Here is a 26,254-nt window from a genome sequence, read left to right as displayed (position 1 = left end):
TTTTTATGTTCAATATCCGTAATACTGTTGTAGTCAGAAGCCACTAAGTCTGACACCAGTCTAACCAAGGGGTCAGATAGGCAGTCGCTTCTTGTAAAGCACTGGTACTCAGCGAAATCCAGTGTGACTTGAAGCCGACCCCAACATAGTTGGGAAAAGATGATTCGTAATACTATTGTATGCCATAAGGGCGGGACATAGTTGAAAATTTATTATGTATTTGCCACATGTATTCTGTATATTCTGCCTATGAATCCACAATTAAAATAATAATTTAGTTCCAATAATACACAAGTTAACGTTATCGGATCATCTGTAAAGTTGTCATTGATAAACAAAATGAAAGTTGTGGGTGATTTATCGATAGAAGGAAAAAGTAATTTTTAAATTTCAAAACGTTTCGTAGGAGGAAAATATTAGTCATCTATACCGGAGATTAATTTTTGGCAATATCCGCCTAAAGTGTCCATATACCTATGTGTATGTTTTCAAAAAGATTGGTTCGATAAAAAATCCATATAAGTTACATCTACGATTTTTATTAAAGACTAAATTGAGATTATCTACGAAACATTTAATTTAGCTTTTTTAATAAATACACACAAAAACATATTTTGCAATGAAAATTGTTTGCAGTCCAATATGTGTGATTCAAATCAATTGCAAATATTGGAACTGCAAAATCCAAATAACTGCCAATATCAAAAGTAAAAAAGAAAAATTCAGTACACATCAGAATAAATCAACTCATCGAACTGAAGCCGCGAAAAATCCAATTAAAATTCTAAGTGGCAGAATAGAAAATCTTAATTTAAAACATAAACAAGGTTTGATTGCGTTCCGAGGGAAATCCGATAAATTCTGACAAAGCGAGTCATCTATCCAAATATTACATTACTAGCTTCCGCCCGCAGCTTCGCCCGCGTCAGGTTCGGTTATATCGCGTTTCCAAGAGAACTACTCAAAAGTCCGGGATAAAAACTATCCTATGTTCTTTCTCAAGGTCAACTCTATGTCTGTACTAAATTTTATTAAAATCAGTTCAGTGGTTTAGACGTGAAAGCGTAACAGACAGACAGACAGAGTTACTTTCGCATTTATAATATTAGTAGGGATTATCTGAATTGCTAATTTACGCCATGAATACTGGTAGATTTGGCGCCATTGTCGCTGTTAACTGAGTTAATCAGAGTTTGATGACCGTTCTTATTGGCCTGATTGAACTGCCCACTTCACAATTACTCCTCAATATTCTGCCTTTTAAACCAGTCTTACCAAGAGGTACTGCGTTGCTCAGGTAACTGGGTTCAGTTAGGCAATCGCTCTATGTAAAATACTGATAGTCATCCAACTAGACAGGAGGCCGAGCCCAATACTATTGGGAAAAGGCTAGGCAGATGATTATGATTCTTCCTTTTCAACATCACACTATCAGCGCTTAGAATTAGAAATTAAAATCGGCGTTGTGAAATATGGATGACTTGTTCACTGTGCATATGTCGCAGGGATATGATAAAAACGGGGATTTGATCAATTCCCTAAGGGATTTGATCAAATCCCTTAGGGAATTGATCAAATCCCGGAGGATGTTAAAATAATAACACGATTTTATCTTTTCCCTAAACAAATCTAGTGAATTGAACAAATCCCTAAACTGGTTCAGTGAAATGACAAAAATAAATTTGCTTTGATATTTTAAAGGTTTCCCTTAGGGAATTGACCAAATCCCCGTTTTTATCATATCCCTGCGACACATATAACGATGCAACATAAAATTGCTTATATTTAAATTATAAGTTTCTATTCTATCCATTTGGGCGACATATTACGACTCACATGTACCCATATTTGTAAAAATAAATAGGGTCTGAGTTTTTGAGTTTTGACATCAAAGCGACCCCCCTTGAAAGGGCATGAACTTGAAGATCATTTTGAAGGTAAATCAATAAAAGTTACAGCCTATTTATCGTCCCACTGCTGGGCACAGGCCTCCTCTCACACGGAGAAGGATTGAGCATTAATCACCACGCTTGCTCAATGCGGGTTGGTGATTTCAGACTATATAGTCCAGGTTTCCTCAAGATGTTTTCCTTCACCTTTTTATCAGCCATTGGTGTCTAAGATATACTTAGAAAGTACATACAAACTTAGAAAAGTTGCATTGGTACTTGCCTGACCTGGATTCGAACCCGCGCCCTCATACTCGAGAGGTTGGTTCTTTGCCCACTAGGCCACGACGACGATCAATAAAAGACCAGTCAATAATAGCAATTAGGTCTCAAACAAAATCACTACTCTAGCTACTGACATAGTCTACAATGTACTATTATTGCGATAGTTCGATGTTTACCTAAGGCTAAGTTATTGAAATATACTTATTAGTTCAATACAAATAATGCATAAAATCTGATTGCTTTTTATACAATCGTTACATAAACTATAAATCACAAAGACATTAAAGACATGTTTTTAAATAAATGTCGCAGTATATCATTATTTTATGAATTAAAATCGATGGAATAATTTTTCTTTAGAACCATTTTAATTGCATTATTATTAAAATCTATCGGATTCTGTAAAGGACATAAACTTAAACATACATGCAACGTATTCAAATTAATACCTCTTATCTCTTATATGTATACCTCTCAATTGAAAACATCTTACCCACATGCACTCAACACCCTATTACACTAAACTATCTATTCAAAATCGCACACACATACTTTCCCAAAACCCCTGAAACCATGAACCAATCTTACCAAAACATAACATTACCGTTGGAAATGTCGGCGAAGGATCAGGGGGTGAGACAGACGACCGGGGCGTAGCTCCCGCCAGGCCTCCGTCTTGCTGGGGCGAAGTCCGAGGGGGCTCTGCACAAACATGATAGCAGCATTACGGTAACATCACTATTGTTATACGGATTAACCACGGAGAACAAAATGACTGGCGGAGGTCCCATAATGGAGAGCGTAAGAAAGTAGCGCGCCAAAATGCGGGTGAGCGGGCGACGAGAAACGTTACTGTTTTCGCCCTTGTACGCCTTCTTTGGACCCGTACATTTTTGTAATACTAAAACTCGTTGACAGATGTTTCAAAGAGCCCGAAAACCTGGTTAATTCACTCGTAATATTGTTTTGGTCACGTCCACTCTATGAATTTGACCTATAAGAAGCCGCTTGACCTACCTGCACTATGGCATCTCCGCTGATCTTTCCGTACTCCGTGAATTAAACCAAGGAGTTTGTAAACGGACCTCATTTCGCTTGAGCGGATTGAGAAATGAAATGGACCTTATGTTTAGGTTCAGCTCTCGCTTTGAATCGAAATTCATGCTTAAATAAATACAGTTCTATCTGAGTGATTTTCGGAGATTAGAAATGTCAATTAGAAACCTTTTAATAGATATCTAGATCATTGGATCTGATAAATTATTTATCTACTAGAAAATAAGAAAAACTGAAAAGAAACCAACTGACTTCTTTATTGAAGAAACTCTGTATTTTGGTTCACAAATTGGTATAATTGATACGAAAAATAATACTTTTTGTACATAGTTTATTACAAAATTATATTCGAAAAACTTGATCAAAAACATAATTTAGAAATGTAATATTTTATTCTAATGAAACACGTTCGTCGGAATTTACAATTGCTTTTCAGTAATCCCATTTTTAGTTTTGAATGCTGTAAATAATATTTTTTCATACATATTTGATATTTTATTACGTTCAAGCCCTTTCAAAAGCATATTTAATAAACCTCGTACAGAAATCTATTAATTTTAACAAAAGAGAAATAACATATTGCATAAAAGAATATTATCACAATGGGAAAGGTACTGAAAATACAATGAAACATAAAATAAACACAGCCTTTATGAAAAAGTTACACACTTATGTAACTTTTGATTTTCGGAATCAAAGGTAAATATCACAAAGAAATAATGTACTGATGTATTATTTTTACTATTGTGGGAAAGCCTTTCGAAAATATTACTTTTATGATGATAGCCTAGGTCAGGAACTTATCTGACAGATAAAATATAATTAAGAAATTATAAGCAGCCTTGATCTGGGAGATAGCATTAACTAACTGATAACTTTACATTATATCAGTATGTTTTGGAAAACAACACTATCTCCGAGTGACATAAGCTATATTTCATCCGGATATGGGTAGAGATTCCCCCGGGACGCGATTGAAATTACGGAAAACGGCAAAAAACAAAGATACAAAATACTACTTACTAAGCAACTACTTTTTTCTCTAGTTATTTCATCAAAACGTAAATAACGCATATAAAAAAATTATAAAAAATCTGAACTTAATACTGAGTAAGGTACTCTTCCTTTTTGGGAATTCAGTTTGTAAAAGATCATTAACATAATCTTAGTTCTACAAAAATAGCGAATCTTAAACGAACCTAGGTACCTATGCAAAACGGTAGTCGATTTCCTTTGATACAGCGAATCCAGTAAGACCTAGTAAACTAAATGTCGAATCCAATTTTAGAAATCGGTCAGAGCTCCCTCCTGTGTACTTTGTACTCAACGGGGGTATTCTATTTACTCGATGCTCGCAACAACAAATTAACTTTGAGTAGTTCTGTAAGCAAAGGTTTAAGGTATTTACTTTTTGTGGATTTTATTGGGTGGTAATACTTCATATTATGTGTGTCACACAACAAAACTTTACGGTTTCTAAAAGTATATTCGTATTTTTTATTCGCATTTCATGGAAATGCGAATAAAAAAGTAAAAATCTTTTCTAGCCGAATTGAGTATCAAATACAATAAGATGTGCAGTGGCGAGGCGTCCTTATAAGCCGATTCCCATCGGCTTCCCTTTCGAATTTCAAGAAAGAAGCATAGGTATAAGTTATAATATAGGTATAGGTATAATTAATATAATCATTTAAACCACACAATTTAAATATGTAGGTATAACAAAACGCCTACCACCGTAAAAAAATTGTCTATAAATTACTTGAAACATTTTGCTCCTACTAAACAAGCCGCGGCTTCCTCGTCCATACAAAACTACGCTTGCGTGACGTCATCCACGCCGCGCCGCGCGATTTCGCGGCATAAGGGCGAGCGGTAAGCCGGCTCACGGAGCGAGTTCCAGCCAATCAAAACTCGCGAGTGAACGAGAAAGAACGCGTCAAGAGTAGAGTAGCTATATCTGTCATTCTGTCTACGCGCGAGTGATAGCGCTTAGAGCTCTCAAATATGTAAACAAACAAATCAGACAAATTCACTCTCATTCTTCTTATTTTGTTTTAGATAATACCATTAACAATTTGTTCTTTGTACTACTTAATTGAATTTATTAGTGTGTGTATCATTTAGAAATAACATAGTTCGTGTGTGTACAATATTTTATGTTAAAGTGTTTTAGTTACATTATGTCAACATAGATGGCGTTGTGCATTTTTATGCAAATCCTGAATCGCGGTGTTAAGATTCTCCGCGATTTAATGACCCTACTTGGGAATTTATAATTTATGTGTTCGCCAAGTACATAATTTTGATTGAGTAGTTTAGTTGGCTAGTTGGCAGTATCATTACTCCCTACCCCTACTAATCCCCGCAATCGCACTGTGACCTGGTACTCAGTACAAGTACAGTGTGTAGTGAAAAAAATAGAGGGACCTACGTTGAAATGAGTTATTTTGATACGCAGACAGTTTGCATCAGGTTTCTTTTAAGTGTACCTACTTTTAAAACTTAACTAGGATAGCATTTATCGCATTAGACTGTTTTCCGACAGATTATTTACTTTAGGAAGGAACTTATTTTTCAAGGTTAAGTTTTGAGAATAAAAATGTGTTATAAAACTCGGGCACGCCGCTCGGGTGAATTACCTACCAATAATACGTCAATATTAAAATTTCTAACGTCCTGACGGATTTATGAAACACATACCTACGATAAATATCAATGGCTAACAGGCCGTTGTAAATTAAATACTTAAAAGGTATTGTTTCTAGTGCCAACTTTTCTCGGATTCTAGTACCTAGTTAATATACCTAACTAAAGATAATAAAGTTTTATAGATATTAATAATCTGCCGAATTCCTCGAGAAAACATGTTCAAACTATCAGTCTCTCAGTCAGTGCTAAAAGGTGGACTGAGAAATTACCTCCATTACCTCTCCCCCCCATCCCTGAGTACTCCCCCCCCCAGTTTTTTTTTGCTGCGGCTTCCCTATTTCATTAAACCACCCTTCGCCACTGAAGATGTGTCACCTACTAGCAAAATATATCTTTACGGGTACAATAATATTTTGTCTAGTCTTTTGAACAAAAAGTTATTCTACAAAATGGGTCACAACTATAACAAGAATAAAGTTTTTCAACGAAAGGTAGCCTTGAAATAACTTGATTCAGATTCACGGGTCCCACCGCAACTGAAGTGCTAAAATGTTCCCAAATCGTTGAGAGATGTAAAAAGTTCTGCAAACCGCAAAGTTGACCACAAATCGGAGTTTAATCGGCGGATTAAAAACGATTCGAACATTTAAAACGTTTTCGGCGTAAACTATCTCTGGAGCATTTGGGTTATTGAAATTCAATAAGGCTCGATTTAAAAGGATCGCTTAGGTAGATTTCGTTAATTTACTTTTAAATGTTTTACTTTAATGTGCAATACAACTTTTCAGGCTGGGCAAGGTTAATACGAGTTTGTGAATTTAGTTTGAATACAATATATTTCGTATTATTTTTTTTCGTACTATTAAGCCTATTCAAAAACCACCTATATGCTCACCTAGAAATATAATTATTATGATGCCCACTGTCTAACTCAAGTGTTTTCTGTGGACTGTCCTAACAATTTATTGGTCTTCTGACGAACATATTTTTATGGGAGAAATAAGGACATACCTACATACTATGAGACCTACAGATACACCTATAGACACTATGAGAGATTTTATATTTTTAAAACCAGAAAACTATCAGAATAAGAACCACCGTTATAGGCACACAGATATTCACACACCGTTGCATCCGGAAGATCGAGAGTTTCTGACATAGGTTGTCTGACTCTCTTTGAGGAGCGCGTGGAACAACGCGTACCACCGCCAAAATCATTAATATCTGAGAGTGTCTTCCGTAGAATTTTGAGTCCAAAAGTTGAAAACAAACAAACGAATCGTTCTTTTATTGCGAGAACTGAACTTTGGACACACCACTTCAATTAACAAGGCCACGTTAAATCTTTTATTATTCTAAGAACAAAGTACACGTACTCAACATTAATGTCTTCTAAATTACTTTGTAATGAAAGAGAGATTGCCGAGAAGAGGTTTTATACCTTGTGGTGTTATGACTAGGTATCAGTTACTAATGGATTCCCTTAGAAAAACAGTTCAAGTGTTTGCTTGAGATTTGTGTAGACATAGTGTTTTATGATTTTATAAGGCACCTATAGTAGGGCTATAAAGATTGCAGGATAATTTAGAAAAGGTAATATAGCAATTTTTTTTCGAAATCTCCAGTTGAACACATGCTAAGTTGAGAAGTTAAGAGTCTATGATAGCTATAGTCTATGGATGAAAATTATTTTCTAATCACATTTTATTAAGCCCAACAGCAGAATAACATCGGATTTTGGATCATTTACATGATAAACATTGCTTGTTTGAAACAGTGTTAATACGTCTGCAAAACGTATGCAATGCAGCAATATATGTACTCCCAAACATAGCGATCCTATTTAAAATGGAGACCACTTAACCGTCAAAATTGGTTTGCTTAACCTGCGAAGTTTACAAAAAACATGTTTATACATATCGATCTTTACAAGACTATCCTTGAAAAAGGCTATTGAACTTTTAATAATAGTTTCAATGTTCGGTCAAAAACCTTCTGCAATAAAATTACCTTGACATTTCATTAACATAATGAAATTGTTCATTAGCTTTGTTAAACCTAGTATTTGTTATTTTCTTTTATGCTTTGAAAACTGTACTAATTAGATTTAGCTAATGAAAAACCAATAATAAAAGAGTATTTAATTTATAGTAATGAATCTTTGGTCTTTGATTTTATTTTCAATTAATTTATAAAGACATAGTTGAATTGGTTTCAAAGGATTGTAATTAGCAATTATAATAAATTAAAAGCTTTATTATTACTATTTTATTAAACCATTACTATTTAAATACAATAATGTTGCGTAAAATAGTAATGGTTAAATAACGGTTCAATAAAATATTTTTTACAAATTAGAATTCGATGACAATTCGCAAATAAAAATATTAGGTGAGTACCTACAACTTCAGAAATTTCGATAAAATCATCAAAATTATTTACTTGTAACCCTCAAATTCCTTAATTACCTATTATACTCAAACAACATAAAGAACAATAATTGCGAACATACCATGACTAAATTCTGTAATAACATAAAACTACCATGGCTTTGAAGTAATCCCTAAGGAGTGAACACACGCACGGAAAACACGCAACAAGTCGGTTTATTTACATCAACAAAGACAGTCGTCGACATATGCGTTGGCAAAATATACAATCGGCTAGGTATTCTTCTTTTATATATTTTCTTCTTAGGCATCTTTAATATTGGCAAAATAAGTGCTAAAAAGACAAAATAAGATGAAGAACTGTGACGAAATAAAAACTATGTAAATAAATCTAGCCTTGATGCCGTCGTAGATTACACTATGGTTTTGGTTTTACCTTTGCTTTGTAAATCTTTTAAAATATTTTTGGATATTGAAAAGTTAGTTTTCTAGTGGAATTAAAACCGTTTGGGTTCCTTCTATGCATGTTTCGTTTCAGATTCACGTTTTTTTGGACAAGAATCTGCTTTACATTTGATAATATTCAGTACTTACTAATCTCAAAAACTACATCAAAAGATCAGTGACCATTTTCAGGGTACTGAACTTTTTTTTTCAACTACGCTAAGTCCAAACTCTTGCCAAGTAATTTGTTGGCGATTGTACTCACACCCTGTTTTTGTTAGTCATACTGTTGCTGGTTTTGTCCATTTGATCTGAGACTAGATCGTGTTTTGTTTTTTGTCGTCAAGGAAAGTTGGAAGGAAAATAAGATTGTTCGAACGTCTTGCAAGGTGTGCTAAACTAAATTGAATAACAGAACTTCGAGTCTCAAATAATTGGACGTGTTATAAATACGCAGACTCGAATGATGAATATTAGCGAATGGTTATAAATAATGAGTCGAATGGCCAATATCGAAGATTATGTGGAAGTTTGTTGCGCCACTTCTTCCCAGCAGAAACACATAAGAAGTGGTGAAAGTGCGTTTTGGGGCTGTATTTTGTAAATTTTTGATAAATGATTTTGAGTTTGAGTTTTGACCCAATCTATCAAGTGTTCAAAATATCGAATCGTCTTCAATTCGCGTTTAACTCAAATCAAAACCCTATCAAGTTGAATTGAACATTAATCTTACTTTAAATCTCATTATCCAATTCACACAATTCACATGCACATTCAACAGAAAAAAGAAGATTCAATATTAAACGCAACAGGTCAACTGTTTACATCGACAACTCAGTCAGTGTTGATCTCGGTCCGTTTTTCCGTTTAACTGTTGTCCGTTTTTCCGTTTATCTGTTGTCCGTTTAATCTAGCTTTGTGTACGTTAGGGTCGTGCTCTCGTTTGTAGGTCGGGGATTAAGGATCTAGTATTTATTTGAATTCTTTGCGTAGGTGTTACGTTTATTGCTATGAGTTCATGAGGATGTGGGATCTTCATTTGTTTTCTATGTTGTACTGTCTAAATTTTTGTCTGGTTATACTTACTACTGAGACTTTTAAATCGGTTGTGCTAAGTGAACACATTTTCTGGATGGTTATAATAGCGTTTGTCGTCTTAGTTCGGCATATTTGAAGATCAGTTTGACAGTTAAAATTCATGTAGTTTAACCAACCAGCAAAAATGGCACGGAACGGTGACGAGTGCTATTGTAATTACCATCTTCTCGTCCTTTAGCTAGATAACAACCGTAATTTATTAAATTTATACTTTTATGAAATTTTACCCTAGCCACACCAAAGTAGTAGTACCTACATATTGACATTTAAATACCACGGTTTAACTAATCCCATCAAAAATGGCTGTTACAAAAACATTTAGGTATTACAGCCCACAGTTAAGGGTAATTTCACATAATGGAGGACTCGGTGACTCATTATTTGTGAGTATTTGGGACAGTCTCACGCGACTGTAGCACGCAACAGGTGCATTTTGCTTAGCCTGATGGCCGCTGGTATTAAGGAAATGTGGTCACACTAGTTCAGTGGGTTGAAGAAGTGGGGTAGTTTTGAGATGGAAATTGGTGCTTAGGTATGCGTGTCAAGGAGTAGAGCGTTAGTGAATACTAATCTTATAATTTTCATATAATTAAGATTCTCATACTTAATGAAATTAGTGACTGAAAACCTCAGCTTCGTTTAAAATAGTTTTAATGAGTCTGATATGTTTTGGTATCCATAGATGCCAAAGACAAATGAAACTTACCTACATAGTAAAAGATGAGTATAAGTCTTGTATACTGACTTAAATGCTGAGGGCATTATTTTAGAAGAAGAAAGATTACTACTAAAAGAACCAAACAGAAAATATTTCACCTAAATACAAACCCACATATTACAAAAATATTTCCAGGTTCACCACCAAAAACACGCTAATAAAATAACAAAAATCATAGATAGAACCAGAGTGCGACCTCATCCGACTAATGCTAATGTCTCTCTTGCATGTTCAGACAGCCATATTAATAGTTGACACGCGAAACATCAGGCACAAGAGGGTGACTGGCTAAAGTTCGTTCACACATTATGGACGTGGAGAATAATATGATTAGTGAAGATGTCACAAGGGCATGTTGAGGCACTTGCGCAGGTTGTAAGCATTTTAAAAACATGTGCTGGTGTAGCGACTCGTGCATATACTGAAGTAAGCTACCCACCCGCATGCTCTGTTGCATGCGCGCGGGTTACTTGCTCATGTTTACTTGCTCCAGCTACATGCACCGAGTAGAAGCACCCTAACACAAGATCTCCTATGAAATGAGGGCCTCAAATGCGGGTGTTGGGGGGACGAGGAACATAACTAGCTCCGTCTTTACACGTCTCCTATGGAACCCGCTCATTTTCTTCACCAATCAATCAAGATAAATCTCTGATAGATTCGTTTTGATTTGACAAGGCACCTGAATGTCTCGTTATTTCTCGTAACTGATCACGCCTACCGTTCGTTGCTTGACCTACATTAAGGTGTCTGACCCACCTTCCTTAAGGCATCTCCACTATCTTTCTTTCTTCCGTGCTACGAACACATGTGGATAATTGTATTAAAAAGAACGTGGAACGGAATGGAGGCGATTTTTCATGTGAGGTGTTGGGTCATTTGGACTTCTTTTGTTTTTGTGAAGGAAAGTTTCGTTTTTGGTAAGCCTAATTATGATGATGAGCACAATGTTGAGTATATTATAGTTTTGTTATTAACTTTTTCATGTGGGTAATAATTCTATATATTGTTTGCATGTTTCCCATATTTGATCATCATAATGATCGATGATGATGATGCTTTGGATCTGCACCCTGCACTGTTAGTCGACCAATTAAATATGTAGTTTGATCGGACTCATAATTGGAGATGAATGGTAATGCACCCATTGCAACAATCCAGCATCGTGCCGGTATTCGACTGAGTAAATTTGTTATGGAAGTATCATTAGCGTAAACGGTCCGTCGATTCCTTTATGGGACATAAAAGTTTCCCGAAGGTATGACATCTAATCTATGATACCACTCACCCAGTGTGCGGAAGACAATAGGTCTACTCCTGTACTTATGACCGCCCCACAGCGCGGCGACAGTCACTTGGTACTGCGTATCAGCTTCCAGCCCGCTCAGTATAACAGCATCCGAGTTGCCAGCCACCTCCAGCACAACTCTGTAACTAATAGACGATGAGTCAATTTCGTTGTATTCTAGGGGTAAGCTGTACATGGTGAGGCCACATAGAAGTTTCGAGAAAGCGTTAGGCGAAGAAGCGTCACATATATTATCATTTACAGCAGTTAGCTATCGTAAGTTCCTACATAAAGGGCTGCGGGATTGTTTGAAAGAGTTACCGCGGCCCTGGTACATAAAAGGCCTAAGAAGGAACATGATGGATTTTAGTCATTAAGAGTCTGACACTCCCTCACGTTGCTAGCCTACATCGGTAAGGATCATTTGATGAGTTCCCATAAAAAAGATGCTACATAAAAACGGCTATAAGGGATCCAGGATACTGGACACAAAAATCGCCGCAGCCACCAAATTTTCTGTAATTTTCATATTTTTTTATGTACCTACTCGGTCACCGTAGACGCCAGTGGCCGCAACACGCCACAAAATGTTTTGTAGCAGTGGCCAGTGGCCCATGTACGAGATCCCTTGCAATAAGAACGAACGCGCTTGCAACCGCTTCAACAACAATGACGACATTATTTTAACGATTTCCATTTATTTATCATAGAACAAAAGCTTGTTCGGATCGAGCTCATTAAAACTAAAGTCGATAATTAAAACATAGAACTTTTATTCAAAGATGGATTAAATTACAACAATATGTTAGAAGCAAAAACAAATAATGATGAATATCTAGTATTATCACGGGCTTTTAACCTCAGACTGTTCGTTAACAAGACAACTCGCGTTCCCCCTTGACTGATTGAGGACAAAGAATTAAGTTCAACGATCCAACGCTAACAAGTTTGACGGACTTTTCTATGCTTTCGAATAAAATCGCGGATAAAAGATTGATTTTTTCGTATTTTCATGTACATAAATTTTGAGATTGTTGAATATTTACCACACATGGAAGGATAATCTGAAATTATTTCACGTTATGTTCCTGTTTAGCTTATGACAACATATAATTGAAGTACTCAGCAATGCATTTGCTTTTTTTTAAGCGGAATACAGTATGTGGCTTCACCATGAGGAAAGAAGAAGTAAGAAACTTTGAAATATAATATACGTAAGATAGAATATAAATTACTACAATAATTATTCAGCCAAGCTCGTGCTCGTGGCTAAGTCAAAGCCGCGCGGATCGATCGATCATAAGGTTAAGCAACGCTTGGCGCGGTCGGTCCGTGGATGGGTGACCATCTTGTCATAATGAGTTCTTCCGTGTTTCGGATGGCACGATAAACTGTAGGTCCCGGCTGCCATTTAAACATCTTTGGTAGTCGTTACGGGTAGTCAGAAGCCAGAAAGTCTGACATCCAGTCTTACCAAGGGGTATCGGGTTGCCCAGGTAACTGGGTTGAGGAGGTCAGATAGGCAGTCGCTCCTTGTAAAACCCTGGTACTCAGCTGCATCCGGTTAGATTGGAAGCCGACCCCAACATAGTTGGGAAAAGGCTAGGCAGATGATGATGAATTATTCAGCCAAGGCTGCGTGATTTTCCAAAGAGTTACCGCGGCCCTGGTCCATATAGGGCTTAAGGAGGAACCCCTCACGCTGCACCCAGAGCAAGAAGGGTCATTCGATTATTTTTCATCAAAATAAAAGTACAATTATCTATTTATAGTCAAAAAATAAAATGTACGATAACAATCTCGTTGACATTTATTCTGGAATAAAAATAGACCTCTAATATTTCAAGTCATACGTGTAGGTTCCACATAATATTATTTGTCAATTTCACCCTGTTTATCGTAAGTATAGACCTTTATATCGAGCTTATGTAAAATGTAAGGAAAATACGGCTTTTCTTGGAAACGTCGCGAGTAGTAATGTTCGTCTTGAGGAATAACTGAGACATAAATTGACTGACATTTTATCCCACATAATTTTATCTAAGTGAGTTTAATTTTTGTCTACGATTATTAATTGTTGCATAAAATATTAATAAGGATGAAATATAAAAACAAAACCTCGTAATTATAATAACGCCAAATGGGAAAATATACCTAACACTTAATTCTGTAAAGTAGTTTTTTCTTAGGTTCTTTGACGCTAATTCTAGCGGCATCATCCCCTCAAGATCTAAGAACGATTACACCACATTTTTTCAAATAACATAAAACAAATCGTTTTCAACAAAAACACCTTCGTGATAGCTATCCATTATCGTCTAATACATGTCTATAATCAATAGTATTGTAAGAGAACCGAAACAAATTAGGGTTGCGCCACAACAAAGCCGGCCGCGTTTTCGCCAGGAAATTTATCGATAATACGACTTCCGACCGGCACCCCTACCCTATTCCGTTTACAATTTGTGCTAGTTCCTTAGGTTTTTTGTTCTCCATTGTGTTTATTTTTATTATGACAGAAGAATTTCTTACGGTTTTCGTAGGAAGAATAGGTTTGGTTTATTTTTTTTTTGCTGAAGGTTCTGAAATTACATTTTGGTTGAGTGTACAATTTTATTTGTGAAAATATAGTAAATGCGACAAAGATTTTTTTGCCACATATGAACTTCTCTGTTCGATTAATATTTTTAACATGAGTGTCTCCTTATTACTTAAACAATCAATTGGAGTATTTTCTGAATACATGCTTATTACGAAAATTACTATTCGAATCATTCGGTGTATTTATATGAATTAATTTCTATCTTATGTGCTATCTTAGAAACAATGCTAAACCCATGCATTTAGGAACGCAGTTACGCAGCAAGTGTACTTTATTTACAAGGAAAGAAAGAAAGAAAGAAAGTAAAATCTTATTCCCGTGCAAGACATTTGTCTGCCTCGAACGCCCCCCTTCGGGATTTACAAGATTTTCAACAAATCCTTTCGTACCTGCAACTGAAATAAATTCACTGCTCGTTCCATTGATTTTTATAGCGGAACATTGTATTTTTGTTTGTTTTTATAAAACGGTTGGTAGATAAATAAATCATTGTTTCTTTGGCATAAATCTAGTCTAGTATTTTCGAAACTATTTTGGGGCTAGCTTTTAGTTAGACTGGATCTGCGTAGATGCGTATATTTAAATTGTAGAATTATTTATTTGTTACATGGAAAGTCCGAATACGATATCAAAAACAGTGTAAGTTAATATATGCGTGCTTTATTTATGTAGAACGTTACAGACAAATACTAAAACGGCCTAACTAAAAGTTAAATACAGTGTATGACAGTGCTTTTTCCATACAAGTGGTGCCGTGCGTATACTCGCAAACATTTGTCAACTACCGGTTCAAACCGGTTTTTTGTCGCTCGGAATAAGCAGCGCGTTAAAAAACCGAACGGAAAATCGGCTGCTGCGAAAGCGCTATAAAGCCCACATTAAATACACAACATCCCTAACCGAATATCAGCAGCAAAAACTTCACGGCCTGAACGCAACTTTTCTAAACTCAAACCTGTGCCAAGGTGATAACCGAACTTACCCAAATGAATTCATAATCGACACTTAAAAGTTAGGAGACAAGTCATCCTGATCTCATATGACGGGCCAATGCATAAACTATGAGCTAAGCTTCGTGGAGACATGAGTGTGACATTTGACCTTTTCGGTTCGGTTGGGTAGCTGTGACGTCACTTGTCTCCGTGTACGGTGAGTTGAAACCTTTGTATGGTAGAGGGATTATGAAGTTGGTGTGTGAGAATGTTTGTGTTATGTTAATGAAGTGAAGTTATTTGAAAATGTGTAAAAAGAGGTGGACTTTTTATCAATGACTAGCTGATCCCGCGAACTTCGTATCGTTTAAACCTTCCCTGGACCTCTACAAACATTTTAAAACCAAAATAAGCCAAATCGGTCCAGCCATTCTCGAGTTTTAGTGAGACTAACGAACAGCAATTCATTTTTATATATAAGAAGATTTGTAATCTAAGAGATACCTATTGTTTTAACCGCATCAAAATGGACATAAAAGCTCGCCTTTTCTGAATGTTCTAAGCATCCAGAAGAGACGCTCCTGTGCAAAAAAAAAAATAAGTAAATATGGAGAAAGAATAATCTTTTCAAAATTACCAAAGAAAGTATAATCTGATGGTAAGTTTAGTTTCCTTTAAATTTCCAACAAACAAACAATGACTATAATGAAAATACGTAGTATTATGATAGCAACAATACGCAATGCTCGGTAGCTTTCAGTCTACCTACACTTGCAGTAGAATTATCCAGCTCATAAATTCAGTTTGTGTAACAAAATTCTCTGTAAAATATTAGTGTTTCATCCTTGTACTGCACCCTTGGGATATATTCAAGATGCGGCTTTCTAGAACCAGAATATCTGATACTTGAGATTTCATAACAAGACTACTTAGATGGTGGGATGGTAATCTTCAAACTTGTAAGATGTTACGTATACGTTTATGTAAATATTTTGAAAACGATTCATGTATTTTGTTAACATTTAAATTCTCTAATTATTTTCTTGCTGAACAAAACATTAATCAACTCTCCCTAATTTATGTAATTTAATGTATTTTTCTAAAGCTATCCATTATCGTGATTAAAATTAATATTCCCATTCTATTTAAGGAAAATACTTTTGAGACTATGGAGGAGGCCTACACAGACAGGTACTTAAAACAGCAGAGCTTAAAGAAACAATGTTTAATCATTTTAGTGGTTTAACAAGTATAAAATGTTCAATCAAACTCCACTTGTCAAAACAAATGAAGATCTCTGCTATCTATTCTGTCCATAACTAAAGCTACAATGAAATTCAACGATAGATTCCCAGCCCTTAATAATAAATTAGATTCGTATCCAAGACTATATTGTGTAAAGTGGGCTTGAAATTGATCTAGTTTGAAATACCATTGAGGGCTACCAAACTTTTCGGCAATTGAATATTCAGGCCGACACTTTGGAGTCTGTTTGGAGCTGCTCAAATATTCAAAGACTTGCCCAACTAACATTATGAGATGAAGTTTTTATCTTCAGTTAGCGTATGGTTATAAGGTGCCGCTTAAGTCCGATAACTTTCTGTGCAAAATATTAGGGAAAATGATGTTAATCTTTCAATTATGATGATTATTTCAACATTTTAAATACAGCAGTCCTAAGAATATCCTTATAAGAAACGCATTTTCCTTACAAAAAATTTACCTACACCTATCTCTTTCAAATAATCGGATTGATAGAAGATCGAAAATCTGACTGTCCTGCATGATATTCGATACTTCGAAAATTATAAGCGAGTTTCATGTGACTTTTACCAGCGTATCAATTCTATTTTAAGCTTTAACCTTACAAAATAATATTGCCACGTCGCTAGCATGCTGTATTTCAAGTTCGAAAGCAATGTCGTGTACGATACCACTGTACACAATCACGATAGTAATCACAGTTCCAGTCGACGTTAATTCCATTACGGTATGTTTAATCAATACTGGCGACCCGATTCATTCCCTAGCATGGAGAACAAAATGATTACTGGAGAAGTCATAATCTCCTAAGAAAGTAACGCGCCAAATTCCGGGGTTACTAGCTCCGTTATTACACTCTTGTTGAACCCGCCCTCCCGCTATTTTCAGAAAATCATCAACCAATATTAAGGTCTTTGACAAACGCCTCGTTAGTTCTAGTAACTGATCTCGCCTACACTACGTTACAATAACCTACATGAAGACGCTTGACCTACGTTCCTTGTGGCATCTCCGCTATATTTTCTTCCTCCATGTTCCCTACCTATCGAGGAACGCAACTCAGTCCCTTTGCGTTGTGGCTATATCTGTTTCCAAAGCGATTGCATGTCATGATACTTATAGAAATTATTGAGGGTATTAAGTGTCATTTGAATGGAATTATATCAGACATTATTTAGAAGCATTTTCTTCATTATTTCATTATTTTAATGTCGTCTTTTTTTAGTTTCCTTATGTGTAATTTAAGTAATAATAATTATGTTTGTTAATTGTTGTTGTTTGTAAAATTGTCCAAAGGTCATTTCTTTTTCCGGAACATCGAATATTAACGGCGATGCTATATTTTATCCAATAAGTGCCACAAAGGGAATTTAAAATGGCTATCATACAGGAATTCAATTTGTTTGTGTAAGCAAATATACAGGTTGCTCGCTTTGTGAGGCAAATATATAAAGTGTGTTCGAAGATAAAAATCAATTTTTCGTAAACAAAATGCGTACGTTTTCTTATTTTATCTTCAATTTACGAGGAAGCAAAATATATCGACTTTTTTGCTACTTTGATGAGATGAAAATTAATTTATCTATGTGCAATATATGTAGATATATGCTATATGTAATACTATGTATACAACTGATTTTAGCGTTGGCCAAACCTAGATAAAGGTTGTATGATTATAGGGAGTACATTTCCTAGACCTATTTTTTCGTTTTGAGTAATTTTAAAACCATTTTAATTAAAGTACCTGCAGATTTCAATTTACAGATCAGAGGAAATCACATAGCTTTAAAACCCGCGACAGATTAAATATTCCGAGTCTCAGTACAAACTGAAGTGGGTACGCAAATATTATACTTTACCAAGTTCGTGTGTACAGTTCGGAAGTTTCAGCGGTGCACTGAAATGTTATAGCTTCAAGCGTATGGAGTATTGAATAAAATAGTTTTTACTTTTCGTTTGTTTTTCGTAACCTATGTTAGTATTTTTTATTTTATTTAGTTTTTGGGTTATTCTGGAATATTTTTGTCAACTGTTGTTTAGGTAAGTAACTTCGTGTAAATAATAATCTTTCTATGTACATTGATTCAGATAGTTTTTTCCAATGAAATAGATTACAAACTAATTTGTAACATACTAATTAAACGAATAAACATGTATGTGTGTCACAATATTATACAAAATATCAAAAATAATTTTATCATCTGTTCTAGATACCTATAAATACGAACCGCACTCGATACATAATTGAATAAGTTTGTCAATAGCCCGCCTCTCGCCAATAATATGGTTAAAGGAGGCAATAAATGGTTATATTTATTGACATTAACTCTATACAAAGCTCTTATATTAAGGTTTGCGGCAGTTGGCACCAATGAACGGGTTAGATTCGAGATTTCTGAAAATTAATTGGTTTTAGTTGCTTAGGTATTGAAGTCCAAAATCTCACAAGTTTGATAGTTAGGTATAACTACATAAGTAGGTAAATAGGAATAATCATGTCAAGCAAGGGTAATTTTAAGTATCGATTTCTCCTTCAAGCAGAATCTAGAAAATCATCTTTTAAAAGGATCTAGAGCATTATCCTGGATAGTAATACAAGAGGACAACCAATGAATCGATGGATGGATTACGTGAAAGACGATATGGCTGGAAAGAATGCCACTTATACGATGACATTAGATGGAGAAGTATGGAAGAAAAAAACTGGCTGCGCTGACCCCAAATAAAATTGGGATAAAGGGCAAAATGTCAATGACCTAAAAGTGAGACAAAAGCTAAAAAATCTATAGCTTGAAAACCACTTATCGTCTCACCCCGAACGATGTCAAGACGCGATCCCACAGAGTCAGGAACGTTCCGTTTTACATTAATTATCATATTCCCTTTTTAGTGGCTGTGAACTTTCAACTTTCAGCTATGCACTATCGGATGTTGAATATTTAATAGTTTGCGATGTTCCCATTTAAATATTGAATATTAAAAGACCGCTGATTCAGGGAATATAGTATTTTGCAAATGTTGCTGTGACATTTTCTTGTTTAGAGTTGCTATTGAAGAATTCAATTTTCTTTGACTGGATTTTCTTGAGTTGTTTCTTCTAAAGTGTGTTCTGTACGGGTAAATTGATTTAGCAAACATAAAATCTCAATCTCAATGTTTTTGACATAAGTAAGATTACGTATAGAAATATAATGAAGCTACACTTGAAAACAAAACCATCAAATAGTTTAATTAACAACCTGACTACCCCAGATTCGTTGCACGCGAGTATACACACACGCACACACACACATATACACACACATACTCACACACACATATACACACTACTAAAACAATACATGCCAGGTGCGTCTAACCGTTCCTAACGCCTCGGGATATATTCAACATAGGTTGAACATTCTGACAGTACTTCACAAGCAAAATATTAAAGGGAGTTTACAATGTAAATTGTAAATCTCAGTAAATGCTGCTCTCATTGTTAAGTGGAGTAATTGTTTGATTAAGAAGTAGCTTGTTTTGGCAGGAGTGTTTTTGAGTAGATGTATGAACTGTTAGATATTTTTTTTCAGTATGATGATTTTTGTCATTCTGAAAATTCCAAGGCTTGTGTAAGTCTTTTGTATTTTTGGATAAGACTTATAATGTAGACTTAAGTAATAAAATAAAATTCTTATTCTAATTTAACCTGCCTAACTAAGCCCATAGCATTAGTGGAATAATCCCATATAATCCACCTTAATATACAGACATAACTACCTATTATTTTAGTTACTACCCAAAATCCAACACGTTATAACCAAAATAGCCTAAGCAACAACAATAGTCATAAAAGTAAAAATAGTCTACTGCTAAGTAAATAAGGTCGAAAGTCAAGTGGACTAGACAGCATTTGTCTGGATGAAAGGTCACAATATCAGATGACATTACTAGATTGAGCCAGTCGCTAATAAAGGTATTAAATGTTCGAGAAACTTTCTTATTCTTCTTTAAATAGTATTTGTTGCTCAACAGGTTGGCATTTTATATAAAAGTCTAGGTATTGTTTGTAATAAGAAAAATGTCTGTCTGGCTTACATTTTATTCGTGAACGTATCAAACAACAACCAAAAGATACCAATATAAACTCTTTTGCAAAAAAAGCGGGCACCTATGCGAAATCTTAGTTTTATGGACTTTACGTGTATTTCAAAGGGTTTTAATGATTGTAGTATGTTTCTACCGTCAAAAGAGTTAGCCGAGCATGCGTGAGAGTGTATTCTAAATTTGAATTTTGTACATTTGCTCAGAAATTGGTTAAACCTTGTTTTGGACTAATTGCTGGCAGAAAGTTCGTCGGTGTTTTGAAAAGTTTTTGAAGTGACTTTCCGGAAAATGATAATGCAGTTTTAATTAATGATTAATGTACTTTTTTGTTAGATTAAAACATTTTTGAAAAACTATGCGTATTTGATAAAATTTTCACATGCTCTAAATGGGCTATACTGATGATTGATGGCAATGGTAAGAGTATCGGTATTTTAGTGTTAAGCGTTCTATTGTTTAGATATTGTACCCACGTGTTTTAAAATATCGCTTTTTCATAATTAAACGCTATTTAGAAGAGTATCAGTACCTTTGGCTGCGACAAAACCAATTTAAAGTAAGCAGTACCGATCACAACTCGTCTCCTATCGGACTTTGACATTCAAAAAATACCAAATTTTGTGATAAATGTTAAAATTAACCACATGAAAAATGATGAGGAGGGTTAAAGCTATCTGAAAAGTCAAATTATTGCCGCGTTGAAGGTCTCGATAACTCCATAGGTATCGGGTTACTTGACGACGATTTAGCTGAAAGGGAGTCAAAAATTCAAAATTATTGGCCAAACGTATGTTTCTTAAGAAATGAGCAGATAGCCAATTATTGTTATGATTTAAGCAGGAAAGTGCTGTAGATGCCAAAAAATCTCATTGTAGGCAAGTTTATTTAATAAAATGTCCATGGGATGAAAACACGCTATTTGAACGCTCAGACTCATAGATCTTCAGTGGTCTACGGAGTTTCCCAAGAGACGAGGTTGTTTAAAAATCAGTGATTACGAGACCTTAAGACCTCGTGCTCACAGTCTATGAGCTATTTTCTGAATTTTCTAGAATTTCAAGACTTTAAAAAATGTCAAAGTCCGATAGGAGCCGTGTTGTGATCGGCACTGCTTATTTTAAATTGGTTTTGTCGCAGCCAAAGGTACTGATACTCTTCTAAATAGTGGTTAATTATGAAAAAGCGATATTTTAAAACACGTGGGTACAATATCTAAACAATAGAACGCTTAACACTAAAATACCGATACTCTTAACATTGCCATCAATCATCAGTATAGCCCATTTAGAGCATGTGAAAATTTTATCAAATACGCATAGTTTTTCAAAAATGTTTTGATCTAACAAAAAAGTACATTAATCATTAATTAAAACTGCATTATCATTTTCCTGAAAGTCACTTCAAAAACTTTTCAAAACACCGACGAACTTTCTGCCAGCAATTAGTCCAAAACAAGGTTTAACCAATTTCTGAGCAATTGTACAAAATTCAAATTTAGAATACACTCTCACGCATGCTCGGCTAACTCTTTTGACGGTAGAAACATACTACAATCATTAAAACCCTTTGAAATACACGTAAAGTCCTTAAAACTAAGATTTCGCATAGGTGCCCGCTTTTTTTGCAAAAGAGTGTATTTTTACCAAATAGCATGATTTTAAATGCAAAAACTTCAACTCTTTTTTTTGGGTCTCATTACGAAGTGTAAGTCTTCCTATGGTAAAGATTTTAGACGGTAAAGCTTAAACGAGTTGACAAGATGTTAAAATAAAATTCCAAAGCGCGCATTCTCTCAGAAGAATCTTTCTAAAATCTTCTTCTACAAGATTCGGTTTTTATCCTCTCATCCTCACAAATAGAGAAGTAGGCACTACAAATACTTGAAAACAGTTATTTTTGCTGCAAAATATAAATAATATATTGATGTTGGAATGGAAGTTGTGAAAATCATCACACTTTTGATAAAATACAAAACAAAAATCTGCAAATTTTCAATCACATTAAAAGCCTTTTCAATAAATTCAAAAATGTTAATAATCATGCTACATGTTAAAATGATACACACATTATGTTAATTGAAAATATCTAGTGTTTGTTTTAATTAATTTTGACAATCTATTGACCGTGTCGGTGCATTCATGAATTCATTTGTTGGTAATGCTCTCAAATGATCGGTATAATTCGATGAAACAAGTTAATATAGAGGAATCATCATCATCATCATATATACATCATAGAGGAATATTTGAGGTGAACTATTTTAGGATATTTTGTAAATTGTGATAGGCATTAACTTTTCATTTTTATTCTTCTTAACTATAATAACAAAATCAGATGACACTTAACTTGGTTGGATCTACATAATGTACTCTGAAATACCTACTAGTTGTAAGATCTTAGCGATGGAATGTTTGTAACAAGTTTCCTATTTTAAAGTCACTGAATTTGATCCTACTATTTGAGGGATTTCAGCGCTTGGCACTTCAAAAGCCCAAAATTTCATAAAACATACACGGCTGATACTCTTAAACGGACATGGCAAAAATACGTGAAACTTTGTTCCTGTTTCAGTATTCATGTATTCCACAAATCTGTTTTGGAGCCACAACTGTGACCGCCACTATAGTTCTATTGAATTATATTCCATGTTGATGTATTATTCTAAAAACAACTATCAGAATTGATGCTAACTTAAAAATTCTGGTTGATTATTTTTACATAAAAAACTACGTATTTTTGAGAAGGTACAATCGGTATCGGTGAATTAATAAAATTCTCTTTAAAAACAAACGAAGACTTCATATAAGAAGAAACATCAGCCAATACTCGTTTCACTGTAGTTCTACTCCCTACATTATCAACAAAAGCGTGCATAACCACGACAAAAACAAAACACGTCTCAAGATAACGACTAAGAACATCAACAATACGTAACATTGCATTACATAAACAATCTACTAACACATTCATAACCAACCACTTGAGAAGCATCATAACACAACGTTTGCATCTGCAAACCGTAGAGATGACTCCTAAAATAAACTTAGCATACACAACCAGTGAGTTATGACAACTCACGTCTAGTAAATTTAACACATAAATAATATAAACTCGGTACAGATTTATCTTCCGTCGAAAAGCATATTTTTCAAATGAATGCCAATTTTTCAAACGTACATCATGTTTATTTTTGTGTACGTAGAAATGTTTTGTTGGGAAACGATGTTCAATTGTCAATTTTAATGTGTTTTGTCATTTGATATATGAAGAAAATGGAGAGGGGTGGCGGTTGTTGATGTTGTGTCTAGAACATTTATTTTGAAAGCTAGTGTGTATATCATCTAACTAATCTTATAAAAGTTAAAGTTTGTGAGTTTGTAACGTTCTGATACTAGGCTGAATGTTTTCTAAGTATATCTTGGACACCAATGACTGTATTTCGGATAGCACGTTAAACTGTAGGTCCCAGCTGAACATCCTTGGCAGTCGTTACGGGTAGTCAGAAGCTAGGAAGTCTGTCACCTGTCTAACCAAGTGGTATTGGGTTGCCAAGGTAACTGGATTGAAGAGTTCAGATAGGCAGTCGTTTTTTTAAAACACTGGTATTCAGCCGCATTCGGTTAGACTGGAAGCCGATCCCAACATAGTTAGGAAAAGGCTTGAGAGTCGATGACTAGTCACTGGAAAGCTATTTAGCATGGAGTGTTATAGAGTGTAATTTATACATAAATACATAAATCTCAGAATTTATTCTTGATTAGAATCATTCATAGGCCTCATTGGAATTACATTTAATTAAAACTTATTGATTATAACTTTGATTGAAATTTCACTTGTATCGAACAAATTAGAAATTAATATTTCTTTAGCTTTGATTGAAACAATATTAATTTATAATTCTGTTTTAAAGGAAATTATTGAATTTCAATCGAGTTGCATTGAAAGGGACAATTTTATGTTTATATTACACATATCTTCTTGGTTTTATTTAGGAGTTTTTTTGCGCTAACATTGGTAGAACGCGTTTTTATTTTCAAAAGAATTCGGTTTTCCCACTCAAGAAGGTTTTAAGGAAAAATAAGTTTTACCTTGTTATCTGTGACACGTAGTTTCCATTTACCGAATTTACTATTTCAAGATTTTGTTTTGTTTTCCTGAGAGAGGTTAAGTGCTGTAGAAAAGTGGTAATTTTTGAATTCAGAATTTGTAATGGAACTACAATTGTAATGGAATTGGATGTTATTACATGCTTACTTGTAACTAAGTGCTAGCGGAATTGGATTTTAGAATTTACGTTTTATATTTTTGTTCTACAATTTTATTTCAAGCAAAACTTGGGAGTACCTGCGTTCCTGCGATAGTCATGTGTTTTTATCTATTAAAATCAGTGTTTGTGTGTTTATTGCTAGATGATAATGTAAAATGTTTAATTCATAAAATGTTACCTTGAAATATTTTAAATATAAACAAATATCAGGGAGTTTTCCATAATGTGAAGCTTACTTCATTATAATAATAATCGTTGTGCGCTAAAGTGCTTCAATTATAAATAATAGGTCTTACATGTAGACATTAGTTATCGATTTTATTTAGTCACCCTTATGTCCTCTGCTATGGGTGTCATCCACCTTCTAATAATATAACCTCAGCTATGTTCTACTTTGAGGCATCAATCACATTTCTAAATCAAATTCAAATACTTGTTTGACCCACAGGTACTGCAAACTTATAAGGTTTTTGACCTAAGACATTGTATTAGAAAATGATCTGCCGAGCATTTTTCCGAACTATTTATGTTGGGGTCAGCTGCGTATTCTGATGTATCCATAAGTATTCCTAACTTATCGGGTTATTGACCTAAGACATTATTTATGATAGAAACTCATCTGTTTAGCCTTTTTCCCAACTATCTTGCGGTCAGATTCCAGCCTTACCGGATGCAGCTGAGCATAAGTGTTTTACACCGAGCGACTGCATATTTATTCTCCACAACCCAGTTGCCTGGACAACCCGAAACCCCCTGTAAAGACTGGTTGTCAGACTTTCTGGCTTCTAACAACCCGTAACGATTGCCAAAGAGGTTCAAATGGATTTCGGGACCCACCACAGTTTATCGTGACATACGGAAGAACTAGCCTTATGAGGGATCGATTCGCGTGATTACTTAATTTTAGATCATATATGTAAAAACTACTGCATACATATGATAGTCAACTACATAGACTTGCTAACCAGCTCCACATAAATAATTATTTCAGTCAAACATTCATACAGTAAGCATTTTTTAATCCTGAAATTCTGAAAATTATCACTAACATTGCATTCGTTTCGCGGAAACCTCGTACAGTTTTTAATAAGCTTTTCCAGGAACTGACTACGTACTAGTAAATAAATAAAAAACTTGATTTGGAATACAGAAACGAGTGGTTGAGTGTTTTTCACTGAAATTGGAAAAGATTACCGAATGAAAGAGGACCCTGCAAGCTTTTAGTCGGTCGATAGTTTGTTTGGGATAATCAGTTTGAAGATGAATGTTAGTACGCACATT

At 34.8% G+C, this 26,254-nt stretch overlaps 1 protein-coding gene across 4 annotated transcripts in view; it reads right to left on the bottom strand.

Moving 5' to 3' along the window:
- LOC110372204 (uncharacterized) overlaps positions 1-26,254 on the bottom strand; it is a 136,899-nt gene that overhangs the window by 33,964 nt on the left and 76,681 nt on the right. For 3 of the 4 annotated variants that reach the window (XM_049838351.2, XM_049838350.2, XM_049838352.2), the window contains 2 exons: positions 11,824-11,969; positions 2,779-2,876 (listed from right to left, as the gene is read on the bottom strand). In XM_049838351.2, coding sequence (XP_049694308.1) covers positions 2,779-2,876; positions 11,824-11,969 — 244 coding nt within the window. The remainder of the gene's footprint in view (positions 1-2,778; positions 2,877-11,823; positions 11,970-26,254) is intronic. The other variant, XM_049838353.2, reaches the window with a different exon arrangement.

Source organism: Helicoverpa armigera, chromosome 8 (genome assembly GCF_030705265.1).
Source record: "Helicoverpa armigera isolate CAAS_96S chromosome 8, ASM3070526v1, whole genome shotgun sequence".
NCBI classification, from domain to species: domain Eukaryota; kingdom Metazoa; phylum Arthropoda; class Insecta; order Lepidoptera; family Noctuidae; genus Helicoverpa; species Helicoverpa armigera.
The sequence above is the reverse complement of the archived record's forward strand: the minus strand, read 5'-3'. Positions and strand labels throughout refer to the sequence as shown.